Raw genomic sequence first — 22,342 nt, 5'->3', positions numbered from 1 at the left:
CAACAGATCCATGATCCTTCCTGTTTGCATTCATGTTTCACGGATCCCCATAGACTTACATAGCCGATTCCGATCCACAAACGCAGAACAGAATAGGACATGCTCGGAGTCTGACGGATTTCGCACATGGATCTGTTTTTCACTGATGTATCTATAGACCCATGATCTCCTATGGGTCTGTGTGTTGTGCTAGAAAAAAACTAGATAGTCAACAGACATCAATAAAATACCACAAGGCAAGATTGTATTATTTTTATAACTTATTTTATTTATTCCCTCAGATGTCTGGTTACACCAGCCAATACAGAGCATGTCCCCTCTTATTCCAAGCCTCGAGCTGCAGCATCCCACAGCTAAGTAATGATATTCTTTCCTCTTCATGACTAATTAAATAAGATAAAATTATGTTTACATATTCCATTAACACAAAACCTCCAATTGTCCTGTTTGGAATGCTTCCTCCATCCTGCTACAATTCTAATCCAAAGCAAACTTATGGCGACATTTTGTATTATGCTGTCAATTTACCATTTCATAAAAATATTTTTCCTAAATAGGAAAAAAAAGACATAACTTCCAGTCTTTATTTGGATGAACAATGAAAAAATGTTGCCAAAATATCAACACAAAACTTATTTCATGTGTAAGAGCTCATGTTCATGACCTTACTAGTCCTTTATACAATTTTGGAGTTTTATGGAGTTGTAATACAGCAGATAGACAGCTATGGGACCTTACTATACCTACACGTGCCTCTGGCTCCATTTCCCATCAGAAGGTGTATTGGAGAGATATTCTTCCCTAGAATTAACATTTCCATGTATGAAGGCACCAAACAGCCGAAAAAGATGTGAACTAGGCCCATCTGTGCTTCAGAGAGAACATTTAGGTAACAGCTGAATTTATGGGGCGCAAAGCGACCTGGCGTAGAGGCAAAACTAATATTGTTAACCCGAAAGTATAAAAAACAAAACCCGTCTGTTAACCATAGTGGTTATGTCTGATACTACAATGAACAAATCCCATAAATATATTAACACCGCGACTCTAGTGTTAATATTAATAAATGAGAATTTGGAAGAGGGGCAAATATGAATATTTACAACAAGAGGAGCAAATTTTACATATCGAAAATAATTACGTCATATCCAAACATAACCCCTTTACGGTCATCCTGATCCAGATCTATAGGTAAGGTTTGGGCCGGGTTCACACGAACATACGTATTGTTGGACTAGTCCTATTTGCCAATTGCGTACGTGACTGGAAAAGCTTAAAACTCCATGCGCTCATCTGCCTCGTGCATGGGTGCAGGGGCTGCCTGCCATTAAAAAAAAAAAGCACTTTTCTGTAAAATCACTCAAGCGCACTGGCATATTGACCAACACTGAAGAGGGTGCTGTCCTTTATACACACGTTCAGTCATAGGCCAGTATAACACATCTGATATTCATAGTCTGAGTATGGGCCATGATGTCTGGACTGGTCACGGGACCCTTGATCAAAACGCAACATACTCACCGGCATATATGAGGCTGTTGAGTGTGGACTAGGAGTCCTGGTACTGACATCGTGGTCCATACTCATGTGAAACAGGCCTAGTTTACGGCAAGTTTCAATTAAAAAGGTATGAAAATGAACAACTTATATTTAAATGGAACACACATTTTATACAGCTGCAAAAAAAGGCAAAACCCCCAAAAGTGTGTGACTATACACCAACTGTAAAAGTATGCAGAATTATGCCCCCATACCTAGACCTCAAGAGCTAAACTAATGCTTAGTGTGCAACTACATATGTACACGTCGTATCAAGTAGCCGATGCTTGGAGGCTCTTTCTTAGGTTGCGCACTGGACACCTCTGAAGGGGCACTCGTGGAACTAATCATAAAAAGACTTTTGCTTTGAAAGAAAATCAAGTGGACAAATCATCCTTCAGAGGGAAATATATTAACATTAGTGTAGGTGCTTGACATGTTCGAGTCCCCGTGGCTGCGTCTTTTGCGGCTGTTAGACAGCCACAAGACATGTAGGCATTGTCCATGTTTGTCAGGCAATCCCCGCATGTTTTGTGGCTGTTTTACAGCCGTGAAACATGAGGCCGCGGGACTCGAACATGTCAAGCACCCGTGATACCCGCTGCATACATGAACACCCTAAGCAAACTCGTGTAACGAGCAATTGCGCTCATCACTAATTAACAGTAAAGATCAAAATCCCCTTTGGAAAAATAAAAACAAAAACATCCAGACAGTTAAAAATAAAGTTATGTCTTAACGCCATTATTTTTTATTCCTTTTTTTTTTCCAGGGGATGGCTATAGTGGAGTTTAAAAGGTAAAACCTAGCTTTAGCAATATATACAGTCTTTTCCTTACCAATATCAGGAAAAGGAAACAAAAATAATTTGCAGTTGGGACAACAGTGTGTAAAGAAAGAAAACTATCCGAATAATTTTGGGTTATGATCCAATGCGCGTTGTGGTTATTCTTTTATCGGAAAAGAAGCTTTTAAGGAGAAACACTTGTCCAATGCTAACAACTAGGAGTATAATTGCCTCCCCTATGGACCAATAGGCTACACGGGTGTTCAGATCCTCTGCCCTGCTGCGGCCCTGCGCCTCTCGCAAGCGGAAGTGTGTCTGGTAATCGATGACTGACTTCAGAGCTTCGTGGATTGAAACACAAGCGGATTCCATCTGCACAATATAGAAGAAATAAAAAAAAAAAAAAAAGAAAAAACAAAATATTAGAAAATGCAAATATATTTTACATTTCCAAGAGAAACTGCGCTACAATATTAGAGAAATTACAAATGTTCTATGCATTCATTACATGGAGACCCCATTGAAGGTTGTCATGTGAGGCTCTGTTCACACTGATTTGCATTTATGATGAAAGTTACAGTGCTCTACCACATTCACTGAACATCAGATGCCAACAATGTAACCAACTGATCTCACTGACCGACAATGTGGTCCATAGGGATGCCACCTTGATGTCCAGCCAAATGAGGGCAAGAGTCCTTGTTATATTAGGGCCCTTAAACAACTATAAGTAGCGGCAGGTCAAAAGCTAGCGTGCTCTGTATGCGCAGAATACCATCGCTTTCCGGAGACTTTCTTAAAAAAAAAATCAAAGCACTTGTGCTGAAAAAACCCCAAAACAAAACAAAAAAAAAAACAAAACTGCTGGAGTGGTGCTTCTTTTCTGCCCATAGTCTCATACTCACCTGTCGCCGTTTTCACCTAATACAGCCGCCACTGCCGTTAGTTTCCGGCAATTTGTGACCTGCCGGATTAATCCAGTGTTTGCTGGAGAGAGCCGGAGGTCACTTTTCAATGCAAGTCTATGGGAGCCTCGTTCTGACTCTCATAGATTTGCATTGAGAGCTTGTGACTGTTACTTCTGGCTTCTGGCCAGTCATAAGTTGCAGTCACAAGACGCTGTTGCAGCACCAGAGTGGTGCTGATAAAAGGTGAAGATGCCGGAGGGTGAGTATAAGACTACGGGCAGGGACCATAGATTAGTAGCAGCACTTCAGAGCTGAAAGAAAAACAAAAAGTAAAACATTGAAGTGGTGCTTTAAGCAAGAATTATGTGGGGCGGCACGGTGGCTCAGTGGTTAGTACTGCAGCCTTGCAGCGCCGGGGTCCTGCGTTCAAATCCCACCAAGGACAACATCTGTAAGGAGTTTGTATGTTCTTCCCGTGTTTGCCTGGGTTTCCTCAAGGTTCTCCGGTTTCCTCTTACACTACAAAGACATACTGATAGGAAAGTAGATTGTGAGCCCCAATGGGGACAGTGAAGATAATGTCTGTAAAGCACTGTGGAATTAATGGGGCTATAAGTGAGTCAAATAAAAATAAGCTTATAAATGTGGTATTGCTGTAATTGCAGTGACCTGGAGAAACATTTTGTCAGGTCATTTTTATCATAAAATTAATGGGATCAAAGAAAAATTTGAAAAAAAAAAAAAAAAAATGCCAGAATTACATATTCTCACCTTTTCTCCCCGCTTGATATTTTTCCCCTGTTTTTCAGTATATTATATGGTAAAATAATGTAACTGAAAACTACACTTCATACTGACACAAGTCCTCATAGGGCTGTGTAGCTGTAAAAAAAAAAAATATTATGGTCCTTGGAATAAGAGGACAAAAAAATCCTCAAAAAGTAAAAACGAAAAGCAGCCTGGACAAAGGTGTTCTGGGCCGATCCCCCAAGTGCTATCAGAAGTAAATATGTTGTATCGCGATCTCAGAAGTGATATGTCCCTGGCCTAATATCAATGTCTCCTGGGCATCTATGCAAATGTCTGCAATATCAAAAATATTACTGCACTTAACTCATTTGAGCGGCAGCTTCACTGATTAATACAAAAGCAGATAAAATAAAAAAGCTTCTGACCTGGGTCAGGGCAGTGGCCCGGTTCTCACTGGGGAAGAGAGGAGGGTCTTCGCCAACTTGGAAGTCAAAGTAGACAGTCTTGTGTGTGAAAGTCGAGAACTCATTGCTGAAGCAGAACTTGTACGTTCCATTGCGAGAGGCTGTGAAGGTGAAGCTGTCGTATTGTTTCTTCATCTCCTTGTACAGCACAATCCCATCTGAGTCTTCAAGCCGGCAATCCACATCATAATGGCCACCGGTGATGACCTGTAGAAGAGGACAATGTCAGAGCACACATTGGAAGCAAGGAATGCCATGTTCTTATTGGGGCAGACAATTTTTCAATATGGTTAAAAAAACACACATTGTGAATTATAGAAGCAACAGGTTTTCCAAATTGAATGATCATTAAGACTGAAAGGGGTTGTCCATTACCTGGACAACCTCTTTTAAAAAGTAGTACAAAAATTAGGATATATAGATCAAATTATCTCAGAAATTATTAAATCTTTATTACAACACCCCCCCCCCCCCCGAAAAAAAACATCTGTAGAAAACTGAGTGGAGTGTGGTTGTATGACTAAACAACTGGCACAGGTATTTTACTAAATAGTACAATGGCAAATATATAAAGGCATACAAATTAGTATAGCATGTAACTACAAGCCAATATACAGAAGATTAAATATAGATCCAGCATATATTAGGAACTACAAGTAAAAAATGTTACATACAATATCTGTAGAACAGATCAGTGCCACAGTAAAGGTATTTTCAATGCAATGTTACCAACATAGTCAGGCTTACAATAACTACATCAATACCTCTTAATCACAATAGGTAGCCTTTTTAGTTAAAAAAATCAATACAGACCATGTGCCATAGTGCTGAACCACACTGCCCAGTACCCCAACGCGCGTTTCGCCCCGACGAAGCTACACGTGGAGAGGGGCCAGATGCAAGCCAGTGACTCCTGTATTCTTCTGGACTGTGGCTGCCATGCTACATATCTCGTGAGTATCTTCAGCCTCATACATAAGGCAGAGCCATGTGTGTGGAGTCCCCGGCACTGTGCTACATTCAATGCAAGAAGGAAATATAGTCTTGAACTACAGAAAGACCATTGCATGAAAATGTGACACCATGATTTATAAGACCAAAATGGGAGACATGAAGAGGCTGATACATCAGCTTGTCTGCCAGGAAACTGGCATAAAACACTGAATAGTTGCAAAATTTTTAACACAATACAGAGGTGCGCAAAAATTTAGCAACTTTTAGCATTTAGTCGCCAATTTCAAGCAGCTATGCCGAAATGGGCGAAGCTGTAGAAAAGCTAGGGTGGAACGGGCAGTGACTACGCTCGCCTGTCAAATTCAAGGAAAGTGGCAGTGTTTCTTAGGCCTGAAACGTTACTCCAGTTCCTGATTGGAGTAACATTTTTGGAAAGGTGCACATCTCTTAATGAATTGGAGCATTTTATTCCAGCAAACCCCTCATTAAGATTGGCATATGAAAAGCCAGTCTTAATGAATCAGGGCCCTAATGTTTCCCATAAGGGATTTGAAAACATGCAAGAACTAATATTTCTTATTTGTTGACAAATTGGGATGGTCACTGAAAGGTGTGATAAGATTGTGGCTAGGCAGCAGATGGCAAGAAGTCTTTTAGTAATATCACCCAAACACATCCAACTATAAAGAGTGCTGTCAATTAAAAAAAAATAAAAAGAGTGCTGTGGAGTCGGAATAAAATGGACCGACTCAGACTCCTAAAATATATAATAAATTGGGTTCATTAGTACAATGCAGGATGTGCTGTAAAGGTTTTCATAAGAATTTGGGAAAGTTATGAAATGTCCTATAAATGTCTGTTCTGTTCCTGATCTAAGGATCTTGGCTTTTAGTGGAGATGAATCTGTGCTGCACTTTATGTACACGCTCAGTAGTGAGGCCGGGCTGTGGAGTTGGAGTCAGAGAAATTGAGGAGTTGGTGGTTTGGCTTATTGACGCCACAGCCCTGCAATTGACAACAGAAGTGGACCCACCAAATACAGGTCATGAGTAAAAACTGTAGCACAGGGGTTGTGTAAGTTTCCAAACTGTTGTATGAGATGCAACAATTAAAGCACCACTTTGTTTTTCCAGCATTGGAGTGGTGCTTCTAATCTAAAAAGGTCCCTACCCGTAGTCTTATACTTACCCGCCGCCATCTTCACCTTCTATCAGCGCTGATTTGATCCCGTGGCACCATCTTCTAACTGTAACCTCTGACTGGCCAGAAGTCAGCAGTAACCGTCACAAGCTCTCAATAGAAGTCTATGAGAACCAGAATGAGTATCCCATAGACTTGCATTGAAAAAGTGACATCCAGCAAACAATGGAGCTATCCGGCAGGTCACAAACTGCTGGAGACTGACGGGAGTTGCGGTGATAAAGATGAAGATGGCGGTGGGTAAATAGAAGACATTATAGGCCAGGTAGGGACCTTAGATTAGAAGGACCACACCAGCGCTGCAATAAGAAAGCAAAAAAAAAACAAAACAAAAACCTGGAAATGTGCTTTATTGACCAGTCAGATAGGTCATCAATAGGAGATCAGTGATTAGATGAAAAAACCTTTGCAAAAAGAAAAACTGTAGTACTCGTCAGTGGCTGCTAAACAATGTAAGGAATTGCAAAGTTCTGTCCAGCGCATCATTTGTATCCAGTCGATAACAGCTGATTATAGGGGTGGTGGGGTGAAGATGTCTGGTCTTCAGACCCTTACCGATTTTGACTGTCAGAACTTTTTTATCCAATGACTCAATGTATCTGACGTCCAAAGTTGGTCTTCCTAGTTTCATCCTGATCTCACAGATCCCAATAGATTTTAATGGCAGAGTCTGATCTACACAAAGGATGAGAATAGGACATGTTGTGAGTCTTCTGGATCACAGACGGACCCTTTTTTTTTTTTTAAACTGATGTGTGTATAATTCAATAGAGCCCTATAAGTCAGTGTGCTGTCAAAGAATAAAAACAGACTGCACTAGGAGGTGGCATACATATGTATGAATGGAGCCTTATTTTGATGTGTTAACATTGGCAAATACAGGGCAATTCACTCACTATGGAATAATTGCTCTAACTTCTAAGGCTGTGTTCACACGATGCGTATTTCATGCGTTTCCGCGGCGTTTTTGCAGTTGCGTAAACGCCGCGGAAACGCATGAAAAACGCATGGTAGAAGGGAAGCAATGTTCCCCAATGGAAATCCGCATGTGCTGTGCCCATGATGCGGATTTTTCCGCAGCGTTAACGCTGCGGTCAAAAATCCGCAGCATGTCAATTAATTTTGCGGAAACGCGGCGATTTCGCCGCCATTGACTTGCATTAGAACGCGCCAATTCCGCAAGACAGCATTTGTACTTGCGTAATTGGTGCGTTCTAATGTGCGGATGGTACCCGGGTGTGGAGGAGAGGAGAGTCTCATCCACACCCAGGTACCATTAAAAAAGCTGTAAAAGAAGAATAAAATAAAAAATAAATGTATTCTTACCATCTGTCGGCCCGCGCAGCGCTCCCGCTTGGTTCCCGGCACTTGCAGTGAGTTGTAGGACCTGCGGTGACGTCAGAGTCATGTGACGGGTCACGTGACGCTGACGTCGGCAGGTCTTTCAATTCAAAGTTGCCGGCGAGGGAGAACAGGTTGAGCAGGACAGCGCGGGCCATCGGAGGTAAGTATATACACTCTCTCGGTTCACACTGTATAAATCCATGCTGTTTGCATGGATTTATATAGTGTGACCTAGTTATCAAGCACTTTCCAGGTGATGCTAACATCGCCTGGAAAGCGCTTGTCAATCTGCATGCGGAAACGCATGTGAATCTGCATGTGGATCCGCATGTATTCTGCAGGAAAAACGCATGCACAATCTGCATGCGTTTTTTCTGCCAGGGAGATGCAGAAATGATGCAGAAATTTTCTGCTTCATTTCTGTATCGTGTGCACATACCCTAAAAGAGATGATCTATAGTTCTGAAATTTGGACTATACATAGAGAAACTGATATTTTAAAGCAGGTGTTGAAAGTGTCCACAGCTGGCATCCAATAAGGCCTGCAAGCGCCGTTCCACATCTTGAATTGTTTCCTTAGACATTTTCAGACGTCCTCCATCATGCCTATCCAGTAATGTTCCTGTACGTTCCAGCTTATTCACCAATGACAGAATACACGCTGTGACGGCGGATTTCGACCTTCAAACTTAGAAATTCCCTTTGGCACCTCTTTAAGGACTCAGTTTTCCAAAAAGTTTTCATAATGAAAACACGCTCCTCCAAACTGTATCTGTACATTGTTAACAAATGAAGAAGGGATTCGACAGGAGTGAAATGGAGCCCACTTGGTGCGAGAATGTTTCTCATCTTTGAGGTTCATTGCACGCTCACTTCTGATGCATGTTCTCTCCAAATTTCAGTCCTGTCGACTGGTTATTTTAGAAGTTACAGCAATTTAGTACGGGTAAAGTAGCACATGAATCGCTCCTGTACAATGATTGTGTGACTAAGGGGATTCAGATTAGAATACGGAGACAAGTCCGAGGGATCAGCTTCACACTGAAGACAAACAAATCACTGCCAGGAGCACCAAGACGCCAGCTCATCAACTGAACAGCACACAGCAAAAGCCAATAGGATCACACGAAAAAAAACTATAATTCGTACCAATTCTAACGTATCATTAGCTAAAAGTAAACTTTACAATTATGCATTTAAAGCTGAACCTCAAAACCAAGGTAAAAACATATGTACCCACTATTATAAAGTAGTGGGTACAGCAACAATAGGAGGACTTACATACAAAGGCCTTGATGCATCAAAGCTTTCACGGCAGAATTCTGGTGCAATAGCTTTTAAAAGTCGCAAAATTTTGCACAAGTCTGAGTTGCACCAAAATTTTGAGGATTTTGGCATTCTCACGGCAGTTTTCCCCAGTGCCAACAAGATGGGCAGAGCAACAGGCCTTAATTAATTCATGATGAGTGACAGTGTTCGCTACAGCACAATCTTACTCCAGCAGGGACTGGAGTAAGAATTGTGGTGAGGCAAACAGAGGTGTACGCAGCTTGTCAGATGCGCCTGAATCATGAAGTGGCATGTGTGTCATGAATCAGGAGCGTCTAACTCCAGTACACCCCCCACCCTTCCCCATACGGCCCAAAATTCAGAGAAACAACAGTAGTAAAAAGAAGGCTAATGGCAGTCTCCTGCACATTCCTGCCAAATTCTCTTATATAAAAACCTCATAAGCAGCTTGTCACAATGTTGCGCTGAAGGTTTATTTTTTTACAATTTTTTAGTGATTCGTAGGCCACGGCCCCACCATCAGTATTCGGTCAGTATTTTTTCTCAGGAGTGGGAGCTAAAACCAGATGAGGAACAATCAGAGAAAAGGTATAATAGAAACAAGTCACCAATTCTGTATTTATCACCCACTCCTGGTTTTGGCTCCTACTCCGGAGAAAAAATACTGACCGAATACTGATAGTGGGGCTGTGGCCTTAGGCACATAAACTAAACTATATATAGACATAATTACTGAGAAATAGATGTAGCCTGCTGTCAGACACTGGCTGAGACTACCGCATTAATGCACTCCACTGAGCACTGTTAAAAATGTAACCCTCAACGAAATACACAGAGTAAAGTATGTAAATGATATCAACCAGCGCCTAATGGAGATATGGTGCCAAGGAAAGGTCACTTTAAATGGGAATCTCATCAAAATCAACGCCTCCTGAACTGTTTATATGTGCATGATGGTCAGTAAAAGATAAACGCATTGGTACCGCTAGATTACCTGGCTGGCGCTGAGGTCACAGACACATTCTTATAGAAAGAGAGGCACTAAGGATGGAAAAAAACTCTACAGACAAAATTTTTGTTAAGCGCTCTGGATGTAGCAAAGCACACAATGCCTCATTTGCATATTGCTTACATTAAGGATTTCACTTGATTCAGGCAATAGATAGATATAAAAAATGTACCAATATATAGTGGCTTGCAAAAGTAGTCACCCCCTTGGCATTTTTTCATGTTTTGCTACCTCACAACTTCGAATTTCACTGTTTTTTTGAGGGTTTGCATCAGTTCATGTAAAGAACATGCCTACAACTGTGAAAGTGTGGTTTTCTTTTCATTGTGAAGCAAACAACAAATAGGACAAAATAACTGAAACCTTCAGTGTGTGTGTATAACTATTCACCCCCTAAAGTCAGTACTTTGTAGAGCCTCCTTTGCGGCAATTGCAGCTGCGAGTTGCTTTGGATAAGTCTCTATGAACTTTCCACATCTTGCCACTGGGATTTTTGCCCATTCCTCAAGGCAAAGCTGCTCCAGCTCCTTCTAGATGGTTTGCTCTGGTGAACAGCAATCTTCAAGTCTGACCACACATTCTCAATTGGATTAAGGTCTGGGCTTTGACTAGGCCACTCCAAAATATTTACACTTTTCCCCTTAAACCACTCGAGTGTTGCTTTAGCAGTATTGCCTAGGTTCATTGTTTTGTTGGAAAGTGAACCTCCATCCCAGTCTCAAATCACTGACACACTGAAATAGGTTTTGCTCAAGATTATCCCTGTATTTCACACCATCCATCTTCCCCTCGACTCGGACCATTTACCCTGTCCCTGCTGTTGGAAAACAACCCCACAGCACGATACTGCCACCATGTTTCACTGTGGGGATGGTGTTATTGGGGTGAGGAGCTGTGTTAGTTTGGCGCCAGACATAGCGTTTACCTTGGTGGCCAAAAAGTTCAATTTTGGTCTCACCTGACCACAGCACCTTCCTCCATACATTTGGGGAGTATCCCACATGTGTCTTGGCAAACTCAAAACGAGCCTAAGAATTTTTTTGTGTAAGTAAAGGCATTTTTCTGACCACTCTTCCATAAAGGCCACCTCTATGGAGTGTGCGGCTTACTGTGGTCCCATGGACAGATTTCCCAAGTAGAGACTGGGTTCTCTATAAGAGACAAAGAAAAGCACCGCATAAAGATGTGCACACCTGGTATAACAGTAAGTAATATAAAAAGTTTATTGAGCACAAGGACAATGGAGTTAAAAACACTTAAAAAACCAACAAATGGTATAATACATCCCTGGGTAATGAAATATAAATATATCAATGTAAGCAGCAACCTAAATATGGGACCAAGACACTCAAAAGAAAAATGTATAGCTACAGTATGAATGGTCTCTTAGCACCATAGGCAATATCAGTACAGGACAATATGATAATGATCATAAACAATGATGGCCATCACAAAACAATTAAACAAACATGAAAAAGCCAGGCGCCTGGTAACAATGTGACATGGTTGTCCCAGATATGGTCAATATGATCATAAGATCACAGTCGTGGATCAAGTAGAAGTACACGTCACATGTAACGTGTCAGGTATTCCCGGATCCCCCAGAGAAAACTACTGACCAATAAATCATGAATTCTCTGTATGTACCAAATCAAGGAAATATCCTGAATCTAATAATGGTACCAAGCAAAAGACTCATGAATGGATAAAGCTTGTAGGCTTCACTCCCAGAGGTTGTACTGGAAAATACCAGAGAAGGGATATAAGGATCCAACCTGCTGTGGTATATAAGGCGACCACGAAGAGGAAGCTGCAAAGGTATAGAGATGGAGAGAAGCCCCACGCATATCGCCGTCAGCCGATGGCTTTGTCAGGGAAGAGCCTCCATTGTCCTTCTGCTCAATAAACTTTTTGTGTTACTTACTGTTATACCAGGTGTGCACATCTTTATGCTTTTCTTTGTCTCTTATATGGTTCCCTCTCTTATATTAGTAGTGCGCATCCTCCATTTTCTCTGACTCTACTTGGGAAATCTGTAGCTCCTTCAGGGTCATCTTTGGTCTATGTGCTGCTTCGCTGATTTATGCCCTCCTTGGTCGGCTCTCTCTTAGAAGGTTTGTTGTGGTACCATGTTCTTTCCATTTGATGGTGCTTGGGGGATCATCAGAGATTGGGATATTTTTTTCTAACCCAACCCTGACTTGTACTTAACAACTTTGTCCCAGAACTCCTTGGTCTTCATGGTGTTTGGTTAGTGGTGCCTCTTGCTTAATGATGTTGCAGCCTCTGCGAACTTTCAGAAAAGGTAAAGTGTATATACTGACAGACCATGTGACACTTTGTGAAAGGAAGTCCACTGGTGTGAAATCTAAGCATGTGACTAATGAAGATAATTTTTAGGGGCTTCATAGCAAAATGGGTGAATACATATGCACATACCAATTTTTAGTTATTTGACCCCATAAATTTAATTTATACCTATATTTTTTCACGTCACCAAATTAAGACTATTTAGTGCCGATGCATCACACACAAATCGGATTACAAAAATATTTAAAACACAGGCTGTATGTAACAAAATAGCCAAGGGGGGGGGGGGGTAAATACTTTCGCAAGCCACTGTATATCTTTTCACCTACATGGCTATATAAACAGTTGATCTTGCTCATGAGCCCATACACCACACTACTCTGGACTCCGTGCAGTGCTAAACACAGCCAATGGGCCTCTGCACTACACCCCGCAGTCAAAAGAGGTTATCCCGCCCCTGTCACCTCCCTATTGAGAGGTAAATGACAATACTGATGTAGCATTTGTTGGCCCCCTGCAAGTATTAGGCCACGTACAGGATACCAGCTAGACACCTACATACAAGACATGACGGACGCCATGCCAGTAGTGCCGCTCTCCTACCAATGCAGAAGTCAGATGAACTAGATAACCAATTAATGAGGAAAAAAAAGCTTCCCGCCACAGGGGACATTTAATAGTTAATTTCAGCAGTTAAGTGGACAATCTGAATTGGTGGAAGGGGGTCATGTCTATGAGACTTATTGAATATTCTGTATATTGCAATACTAAACGTATGCTATAAAATGCCAATGTTTTGGAAAAGCTAGGTAGGTTTAAGACGTCCTCAGTTGATTCAATGGCAGAATATGAGGGAACCGCATAAAATACAAACATCTGGTTTATTACAATTTACACTCTGTACGGAGAGTGAAATGTACCTGGAATTCGAGCGTGCACTTGGTGCCCTGGATGATGTCTTCATAGAAGCACTGCTTGGCGTTATCGGGGAGTTCAAAGGTAATTTCGGAGGCAGTGGCAGAACCCAGAATAAGCAGGAATAGAGACAGCAAGGAGCCGACCCTGGAGTCCTTTACCAGACGCTGCAGCATCTTCACGTTATTACTGGCCACAATCCACAGAGACAATCACCACCTACAGGAGCCAGGAAATGAGAAAACAAAAAAGATATATTAAAGCGTAGTATTGTGAGGAGTGTGAAATCCAATCTAATGGATCCAGGTAGAAAGGTAGGCGTTACTAATACACTACTGTGTATCGTCATGAGCTCCAGGCCCAGAGCGCAGTGTCCCCTGATGGCACTCTGGCACCACCCCTGTATTACACCGGGTGCCAAGTATGCTTTTTATTAGAAGTCAGGATAAACAGTATGGTGGCCATCGAATTACAGCCTAAAGTCAGCCATACACACGACAGAGGACGGCAGAATGAGCTCTAGGCTGTCAGTTATCTCCTCCGACTCACCATTCACATCAATGTTCAGCACAGCCAAGCGTTCATGTGCTTTCAATGGGGAGAGAGGAGAAAGCAGCTACAAATGTCTTAGCTACTGAAAGAAAAAAAAAAAGTTGGGCATAAAAATTCAAACCACCTGATCCTTATAGCCCCCAATATAATCTGTCTGGAGTGAGTCAGGATGCCCCCATACACATCAGACTGACTATCCTAACGACATCGGACGACTGTAGTCTAATGTGCATATGTTCATTCCAAATACAAGCACTCTGTGCACCACGACGGGGACAATCATTTATCTACACCTTCCCCGCTGCTTGATTTCCATCTCCTCCCTTCTCTGGCTCTATGAGGACAGAACTGTCACTTATAGAAGAGGGGAGTGGAGATTGAGGAGGAAAACAAGCAGGTGGGGAGGTGTATATAAATGATTGACCCTGCTGTGAAGGACCGAGCGGCAGGACTTAGTTTGAACAGTCATTCTCTGCTGACAGAGTCCCTTTAAATGGGTTGTCCAGGGGTTGGGATAAAAGTTGTAGCAGCGTTCTGCACATGTCCTCACGATTCTCCAGTATTGCTGATGCAAGCGAATGGTCACGTGATCACATTTATGCGATTTGTATATTAGCGTCACGTAGACTAGTCTTAGGTTGCTTTCACATTGCGTTTAGGCATCCTTTCAGTGGTCCTGTCGGGGCTTATATCCGAACCTGCAGCAATACGGGATTCAGACATATGCGCCGACTGGGCCATAGACTATAATGGTGCCGACAGTGCGAAGGTGTGCTCTGCTGTGCATCATTTTCGGGCGTGTACGCTTCCTAGAGGCAGACACCCTGACGTTGTCATATACGCCCGAAACTTATGCAAAATGGGATTCGGACGTAAGCCCCGACGTGAACCACTGAACGGGTGCCTAAGCGCACTGTGAAAGCACTCTTAGGGCCGCTCCGAATCGGATTGCATTCGGACCAGTTTAATCCTATGTTTCTGTGCTCAGTTGTGTCCTTTTTTCTAGCACCGATCGGATTGCGATCGGGCAGGAAAAAAAACGCAGCATGCTGAGATTGCATGCTGGAATCGGATCGCACGCACCCATATAATCTATGAGTGCATGTGAAACATCGCTCTGGACTCGGATATTACCAGAGTGCAGAGCGATTCCTGCCGATGCCAGCAACAGAGGAGATAGAGAAATTACTTTCTCCATCCCCTCCGCAGCTGTGCTGCGATCCTCGCTGTGCGAGAGGATCGCAGCACAGACATTCAGCTCCTGCTCGCAGCAGAGCGGGAGCCGAATGTCATCAGCATATCGCATCGGATGTGATTCGCTAGCGGGACCCCGGCCTTATACGGCTTCTCTTCTATTGAGAAGCCGAACATGTCTAGTTGGCATGTGACAGCAAATCACATATGCGGTCACCTGACCGCCCACATAGGCAATATAGGGCAATCATACACTGACTGCAGAGTTTTGTCCCAAGCAAGGACACCCCCTTTAGGGTACAGCCAAATGTTCTTTGCAGGAATTGTATAATTAGGACCACCTATGGGATTTAATCTTTTCAACACATATCAGGAAAATGTTTCCCAAAAGTTTTATTTGGGTAAGATTCCCATGCTTAGTACTGACAGAATCAAAGCCCTGCAGAGAAGTCCTCCAAACCGGTAGATTTTGGGAACAGCAGAGGACTTCTGTGTATTGGGGCTTCCTAACTTGGGAATGTTGAGTTTCATCGTCCGAAGTCTCTGGCAGCAGCTAACTCTACTCTACTCATTTAAAACGCCTTCAACCTAGACGAGCGAAGCGAGAAGGTGTACAGGGGTCTTAAACTAAAGCGCCTGTCACACTAAGTGAGATCGCTAGCGAGATCGCTGCTGAGTCACAAGTTTTGTGACGCAACAGCGACCTCAGTAGCGATCTCGCTACGTTTGACACTTAGCAGCGACCAGGCCCCTGCTGTGAGATCGCTGGTCGTGTCGGAAAGGTCTGGACATTTCTTTGATCGTTGAGGCCTCGCTGGGTAGCATGCATCGGTGTGTTTGACACCTTACCAACGACCTTGTTGACGACTCAGACACAGAAACACATAGGTGTGCATCGTTATACAGGTCGCTGCATCGTTGCTGCGTCGTTGGGAAGATCTGACTGTTTGACATCTCACCAGCGACCACATAGCGACGCTGCAACGATCCCTGACAGGTCGTATCGTTGTCGGGATCGCTGTAGCGTCGCTTAGTGTGAAGGGGCCTTAACAATCCCACTGAAGATCATTGGGGATGATAAACCTCGTGTTTGCAGGCAGCCTGGTTAGATGGCCGTTCCGCACAAGTCATTCAGTAAAGTGACAATTCACTAAGGGGCATTAACTCTGCATGAATACTGGGAACAAGCGTCCTTATTTCCTGATAATCATGCAGTGTAAACAGGCTGCCAATCACATGCCAACCTACAAAACACTTATTGGGTGAAATCTTTCCGCTTGCTTGATAATCATCGCTCTCAGCTGCACATTACTGATCGTTCAATCCAAAGATCAGGGCCCATTGTAAGCGCGGTCGTCCTGTGTGAGCAGGTTATTACACCATGGCCGATCAACAATTAGCTCATCGCCAGTTAACGCAGCAAATTGTCTAATGTAGAAGTGTCCTGCGCAGCCACACTGTCCAGGCACCATACGTGGGGCCAGCTCTGGGGTGCAGGCCACGCTTCACTAGAAAGAGACCCAGTGCCCCTTTGGTTGCTCTTTGTCAGTATACTCTCCTCCTGCTGTACGGCATACTGTAGTAGTCTGGCACACTGGTCTATATGGAGGCAAAGTACGTTGTATGGGAGCCTATAGGTGACAGATCCCACTATGACGAAACAGAGGAATGGAAGCATGTGACCCACAGAAGCAGGAGGATCGAGAGGCAGTCAGCACCCATACTGCTCAGGAACCAGTACCAGGCTCTCACACAGGAGAACCATGAAGAAATACAGCAAGATAAGACTTTGCCAGCAATGAATAACCTTGTAAGCCCTCAGAATCCTCCTGGATGGAGAAAGAAGAATGTTGTGAAGAAAAAACGGAGAGTGGTGGTCATGGGGGATTCCCTGTTAAGAGGAACAGAGGCCGCTATCTGCAGACCAGACATAACCTCAAGAGAAATGTGCTGTCTTCCAGGAGCAAAAATTAAAGATGTGTCTGACAGGATATCAAGACTCTTCAGACCTACAGATCACTACCCATTCCTGCTAATACATGTGGGGACAAATGACACCGCAAGAAAGGACCTGGAAACCATCTGCAGTGACTTTGAAGACTTAGGCAAGAAAGTGAAAGAATTGGGAGCGCAGGTGGTCTTCTCATCCATCCTCCCAGTGGATGGCCATGGAACAATGAGGTGGAATAAGATTCTACAGGTGAACAACTGGCTACGTCGATGGTGCCGTCAACAAGGATTTGGATTTCTGGATCACGGAATGAATTACCTATACGATGGACTACTTGCTAGAGATGGGGTGCACCTTACGAAGACTGGAAAACATGTATTTGGAAGTCGCCTTGCTACACTCATCAGAAGAGCTTTAAACTAGAACAATGTGGGAAGGGAAGCAAAAGGCCAGAAAAAGCCATACAGCTGACAAATACTATTGAGATCTCTGCTACTGGAAGTGGAAAAGAAGAACAAAGACAAAAAAATCTAAATAATAAAAATATGGGAGGAAGAGAAACCAATCACAAACTAAAATGTTTTTATACAAATGCACAAAGCATGGGCAACAAACAAGGAGAATTGGAACTACTAATGCAGGAAAAGGAATATGATGTCATTGGAATCACTGAAACTTGGTGGGACGATACACATGATTGGAATAAAAGGCTAAAAGGATACAACTTATTTGCAAGAAACAGACTTGATAAACGAGGAGGAGGTGTTGCATTGTATTTTAGAAAAGCGTATATCTGCACAGAGATTGAAGCTTCAGAGACTGGGAGTTCTGTGGAAACTGTTTGGGTAAGAATACAAGGAGAGAACAACGGAAAGGACACCATTGTAGGCATTTACTACAGGCCACCTGGGCAAGCTGAAGATATGGATGAACTCTTTATGTATCAAATGACCAAGTTCTCCAAAAAATATGACGTAGTGGTCATGGGAGATTTCAACTATCCAGACATTTGTTGGGAATCTCTCTCAAGTAAAACTAACAGGTCAAGCAAATTCTTATCCTCTCTTGCTGACAACTTTATCTTCCAAAAGGTAGGGGAGAAAACAAGGGGATCTGCTACTTTGGATCTAATCCTTATAAACAGGGAGGAAATGGTTGAGGAGGTAAAGGTGGCTGGGACCCTAGGAGGCAGCGATCATGCTATTATAGAATTTTGGATAACTAGAGGAGGAAGACATGTGAAGACTCAAACTTCAAGGTTAGATTTTAGAAAGGCAGATTTTAAGAGACTCAGAAAGAGAATAGGAGGGATCCAATGGCTGGATGTCCTTAAGGACAAAAATGTCCAGGAAGGATGGGAAATTTTTAAAAATGAGATTATCAAAGCACAATCGTTAACAATCCCAAAAAGTAGGAAGAATGGGAAGCATTTAAGGAAACCAGGATGGATGAACACAGAACTTAAACACATGCTAAAAAGAAAGAAAGAAATGTTTATTAAATGGAAAGAGGGAGGCATATCTAAAGAAGATTATAATGCAGTCTGCAGATCCTGCAGGGCACGTATCAGGTTAGCTAAAGCTGACAATGAATTAAGGCTTGCAAGAGATGTCAAAAGCAATAAAAAAGGATTTTGGGGGTATGTCAAAAGTAAAAGAAAAGTCAAAGATGCTATAGGATTTTTACAGGATGAAAATGGAGAAATGGTAAGAGAGGATGTTGAGAAGGCCGAACTTTTTAATTCCTATTTTGCATCTGTTTTCTCTCAGAAAGAAAATGTAACATCAACTGATCTTCACTGTCCTTTTAAAGGAATAGAGGAATCCAAGTTATCAGTAAACAGAAAGATTGTGAGGGAATATTTAGCTAACATAAATGAGTTCAAGTCTCCAGGTCCAGATGAATTACACCCCAGAGTACTGAAGGAGATTGTAGAAGAAATTTTAGAACCACTCTCCATAATCTTTGAAAATTCTTGGAGAACAGGAGAAGTCCCAGAAGACTGGAGAAGAGCAAATGTTGTTCCTATCTTCAAAAAGGGGAAGAAGGTGGACCCAGGGAACTATAGGCCGGTGAGTCTGACTTCTATACCAGGAAAGATCTTTGAACAAATTATTAAACAACATGTATGTAAGTACATGGATAAGAATGAAGTGATTAACCAGAGTCAGCATGGGTTTGTAACTAACAAGTCATGTCAGACTAACTTAATTTCCTTCTATGACAGAATCACTGACTGGGTGGATCAGGGAAATGCTGTAGATATAGTATATCTTGACTTCAGCAAAGCATTTGACAAAGTATCTCACATCATCCTTATTGAAAAAATGACCAAGTATGCAATGGACCAGGCAACTGTTAGGTGGATTCATAACTGGCTTAGTGATCGGACTCAAAGGGTGGTTGTAAATGGCTTCACATCCAGCTGGATGAATGTCTCAAGTGGGGTACCACAGGGCTCCGTCCTGGGACCTGTATTGTTCAACATCTTTATCAATGATTTAGATGAAGGAATTGAGGGTAAACTGATTAAATTTGCTGATGACACAAAGCTAGGAGGGATAGCTAATACTAGAGAAGAGAGAGAGAGAGAGGATTCAAAAAGACCTAAATAAACTGGAGCAGTGGGCAGCAACCAACAGAATGGTTTTTAACAGGGAAAAATGCAAAGTACTACATCTGGGCAATAAAAATGAAAAAAGCATATACAGAATGGGAGGAATAGAGCTAAGCAACAGTACATGTGAAAAAGACTTAGGTATACTAATAGATCATAGACTGAACATGAGTCAACAGTGTGATGCAGCAGCAAAAAAGGCAAATACAATTCTGGGATGTATTAACAGAAGCATACAGTCTAGATCACGTGAAGTCATTATCGGTCTTTACTCCTCTTTGGTCAGACCTCATCTGGAATACTGTGTACAGTTTTGGGCACCACATTTTAAAAAAGACATCGACAAACTGCAGCAAGTTCAGAGAAGAGCGACCAGAATGGTGACTGGTCTGCAAACCATGTCCTATGAGGAACGGTTGCAGGATTTGGGAATGTTTAGCTTGCAAAAAAGAAGACTGAGAGGAGACTTAATAGCTGTCTACAAATATGTCAAGGGCTGTCACATTGTAGAAGGATCATCTTTATTCTCATTTGCACAAGGAAAGACTAGAAGCAATGGGATGAAACTAAATGGGAGGAGACACAGATTAGATATTAGAAAAAACTTTTTGACAGTTAGGGTGATTAATGAGTGGAACAGGCTGCCACGAGAGGTGGTGAGTTCCCCTTCAATGGACGTCTTCAAACAGAGGCTGGACAGACATCTGTCTGAGATGATCTAGTGAATCCTGCTTTGAGCAGGGGGTTGGACCAGATGACCCAGGAGGACCCTTCCAACTCTACCATTCTATGATTCTATGAGTCTATATGGTGGCATCCTATGGACGTCTCAACATACACCCCTGACCGATGTTACAAAGGGCACTATATTAGCAGTGTAAGGGCCTAGTCACACTCAGCGGACACCCATACACACGTGTAAGAGCAGGCCCGTCCATCATTCCGCATTGAATCCAAGGAGCCACCGTCTGTACACGTTGGTGCAGAGGGTGTGCCATGGCTCCGGGCAACTATAGGGCCCGGCCCTGTGCACAATACAGCCACCATCACATGGTGACCGCGCTCCGCACACATCCTGAGGGCGGCACTGGCGTCCCCCCTCCTGGGAAGTAGTCCATACAGATGTGGTCATTAGGCCGGAGATGTCACACCCATCTGCCAGAGCCCCTACAATCAGCGGATGGATGGCAGCGCTGCACACAGGGCTGAGGGCACCATGATAGAGGCTGGCATAAGCCATGGAGCAATAACGACAACAATGACGGGCTGCTGCCGCATGCCTGCTAATAACATACAGCCGGCGCCCAGCAATGGGCTGGGAACAGGGAACAATAGCTTGCTCGGGGCCGCCCAGTAGAGGGGACCGTTTACCCCTTGTGCCTCCTGTACGAGTCCCCACATAACCGCAGTAATCTGTGCACACAGCCGGCACCTGCCCCGGAGCTCCAGGCCTCCTCCGCCGCCGCCGCTCCCGGCCCTGCACGGTGCCCCCCTGGGAGGTCCCAGCGCCGACCTCCAGCTCTCACTCACCCCGGCCGTGTCCCGGATGTAGGGGGACAAGCAGCTCCTGTAAGCGTGGCAGATGCGGAGGAGGAGGATCGGGACGAAGGAGCCTACAAAGCGGAAACCGGTGACTGCTGCCCCGGAAACAACCGCGCAATGTCTACGTGTAGGTCAGGGAGTGAGGAGGCGGGAGCGGCCGGCCTCCATGGCGGCGGCCATTGTGCCTGCAGTGCTCTGGGCGGGAGGGAGCACAGATGACGGGTGGTCGCCGTACACAGCCGTCCGGAACTATTTTAGTGGAGTATTTTTTGGCTTGTAAAATATAAACCGGGTCCGGGGCCAGAGTTATATACATCCAGGTCCGGCTCCAGGGTTTCGTGGGTTCTGGGCGAAATAGTCTCAGTGGCCCCTTTAACACAAACCACCAGTCAAGAGGCACAGATACCGCAGAGAGCTATAGGTACACAACAAAGGGCCCAACCTGGCCCCTCATCCTTCACATATTCAGATATACGCACAGTACACAGACATGCACATACACACAGTACACAGACATGTATACACTACGCAGACATGCACACTATGCAGACATGCACATACACACAGTACACAGACATGCACATACACACAGTACACAGACATGTATACACTACGCAGACATGCACACGCAGTATGCAGACATGCACATACACACAGTACACAGACATGTATACACTACGCAGACATGGGCACACACACGCAGACATGCACACACAGTACGCAGACATGCTCATACGCACAGTATGCAGACAAGCACATACACACAGTACGCAGACATGCACAGTATGCAGACATGCATACGCACAGTAGGCAGACATGCACGGTACGGAGACATGCACACGGTACGCAGACATGCACAGTATGCAGACATGCTCATACACACAGTAGGCAGACATGGGCACACACACGCAGTACGCAGACATGCACAGTATGCAGACATGCACATACACACAGTAGGCAGACATGCTCATACACGCAGTACGCAGACATGCACAGTATGCAGACATGCATACGCA

The 22,342-nt window shown here is 43.6% G+C and overlaps 1 protein-coding gene across 2 annotated transcripts; it reads right to left on the bottom strand.

Annotated features, from left to right (window-relative positions):
* Nucleotides 1-504: 504 nt before the first annotated feature.
* TMED7 (transmembrane p24 trafficking protein 7) lies at nt 505-21,468 on the bottom strand. Of its 2 annotated transcripts, none has more exons than XM_073677082.1 (4): nt 21,315-21,468; nt 13,476-13,689; nt 4,410-4,655; nt 505-2,698 (listed from the first exon to the last, which is right to left on the bottom strand). In XM_073677082.1, the coding sequence occupies exons 2-4, from the start codon at nt 13,644-13,646 to the stop codon at nt 2,462-2,464; spliced, it is 654 nt and encodes a 217-aa protein (XP_073533183.1). In that variant the 5' UTR covers nt 13,647-13,689; nt 21,315-21,468; the 3' UTR covers nt 505-2,461. The 2 variants fall into 2 exon arrangements, with proteins under 2 accessions (XP_073533183.1, XP_073533190.1); XM_073677089.1 differs by lacking the exon at nt 21,315-21,468 and adding an exon at nt 14,020-14,085.
* Between the last annotated feature and the right edge of the window lie 874 nt (nt 21,469-22,342).

Source organism: Phyllobates terribilis, unplaced genomic scaffold (assembly GCF_046119375.1).
Source record: "Phyllobates terribilis strain yellow unplaced genomic scaffold, ASM4611937v1 Scaffold_1__5_contigs__length_1240528914, whole genome shotgun sequence".
NCBI classification, from domain to species: domain Eukaryota; kingdom Metazoa; phylum Chordata; class Amphibia; order Anura; family Dendrobatidae; genus Phyllobates; species Phyllobates terribilis.
The sequence above is the reverse complement of the archived record's forward strand: the minus strand, read 5'-3'. Positions and strand labels throughout refer to the sequence as shown.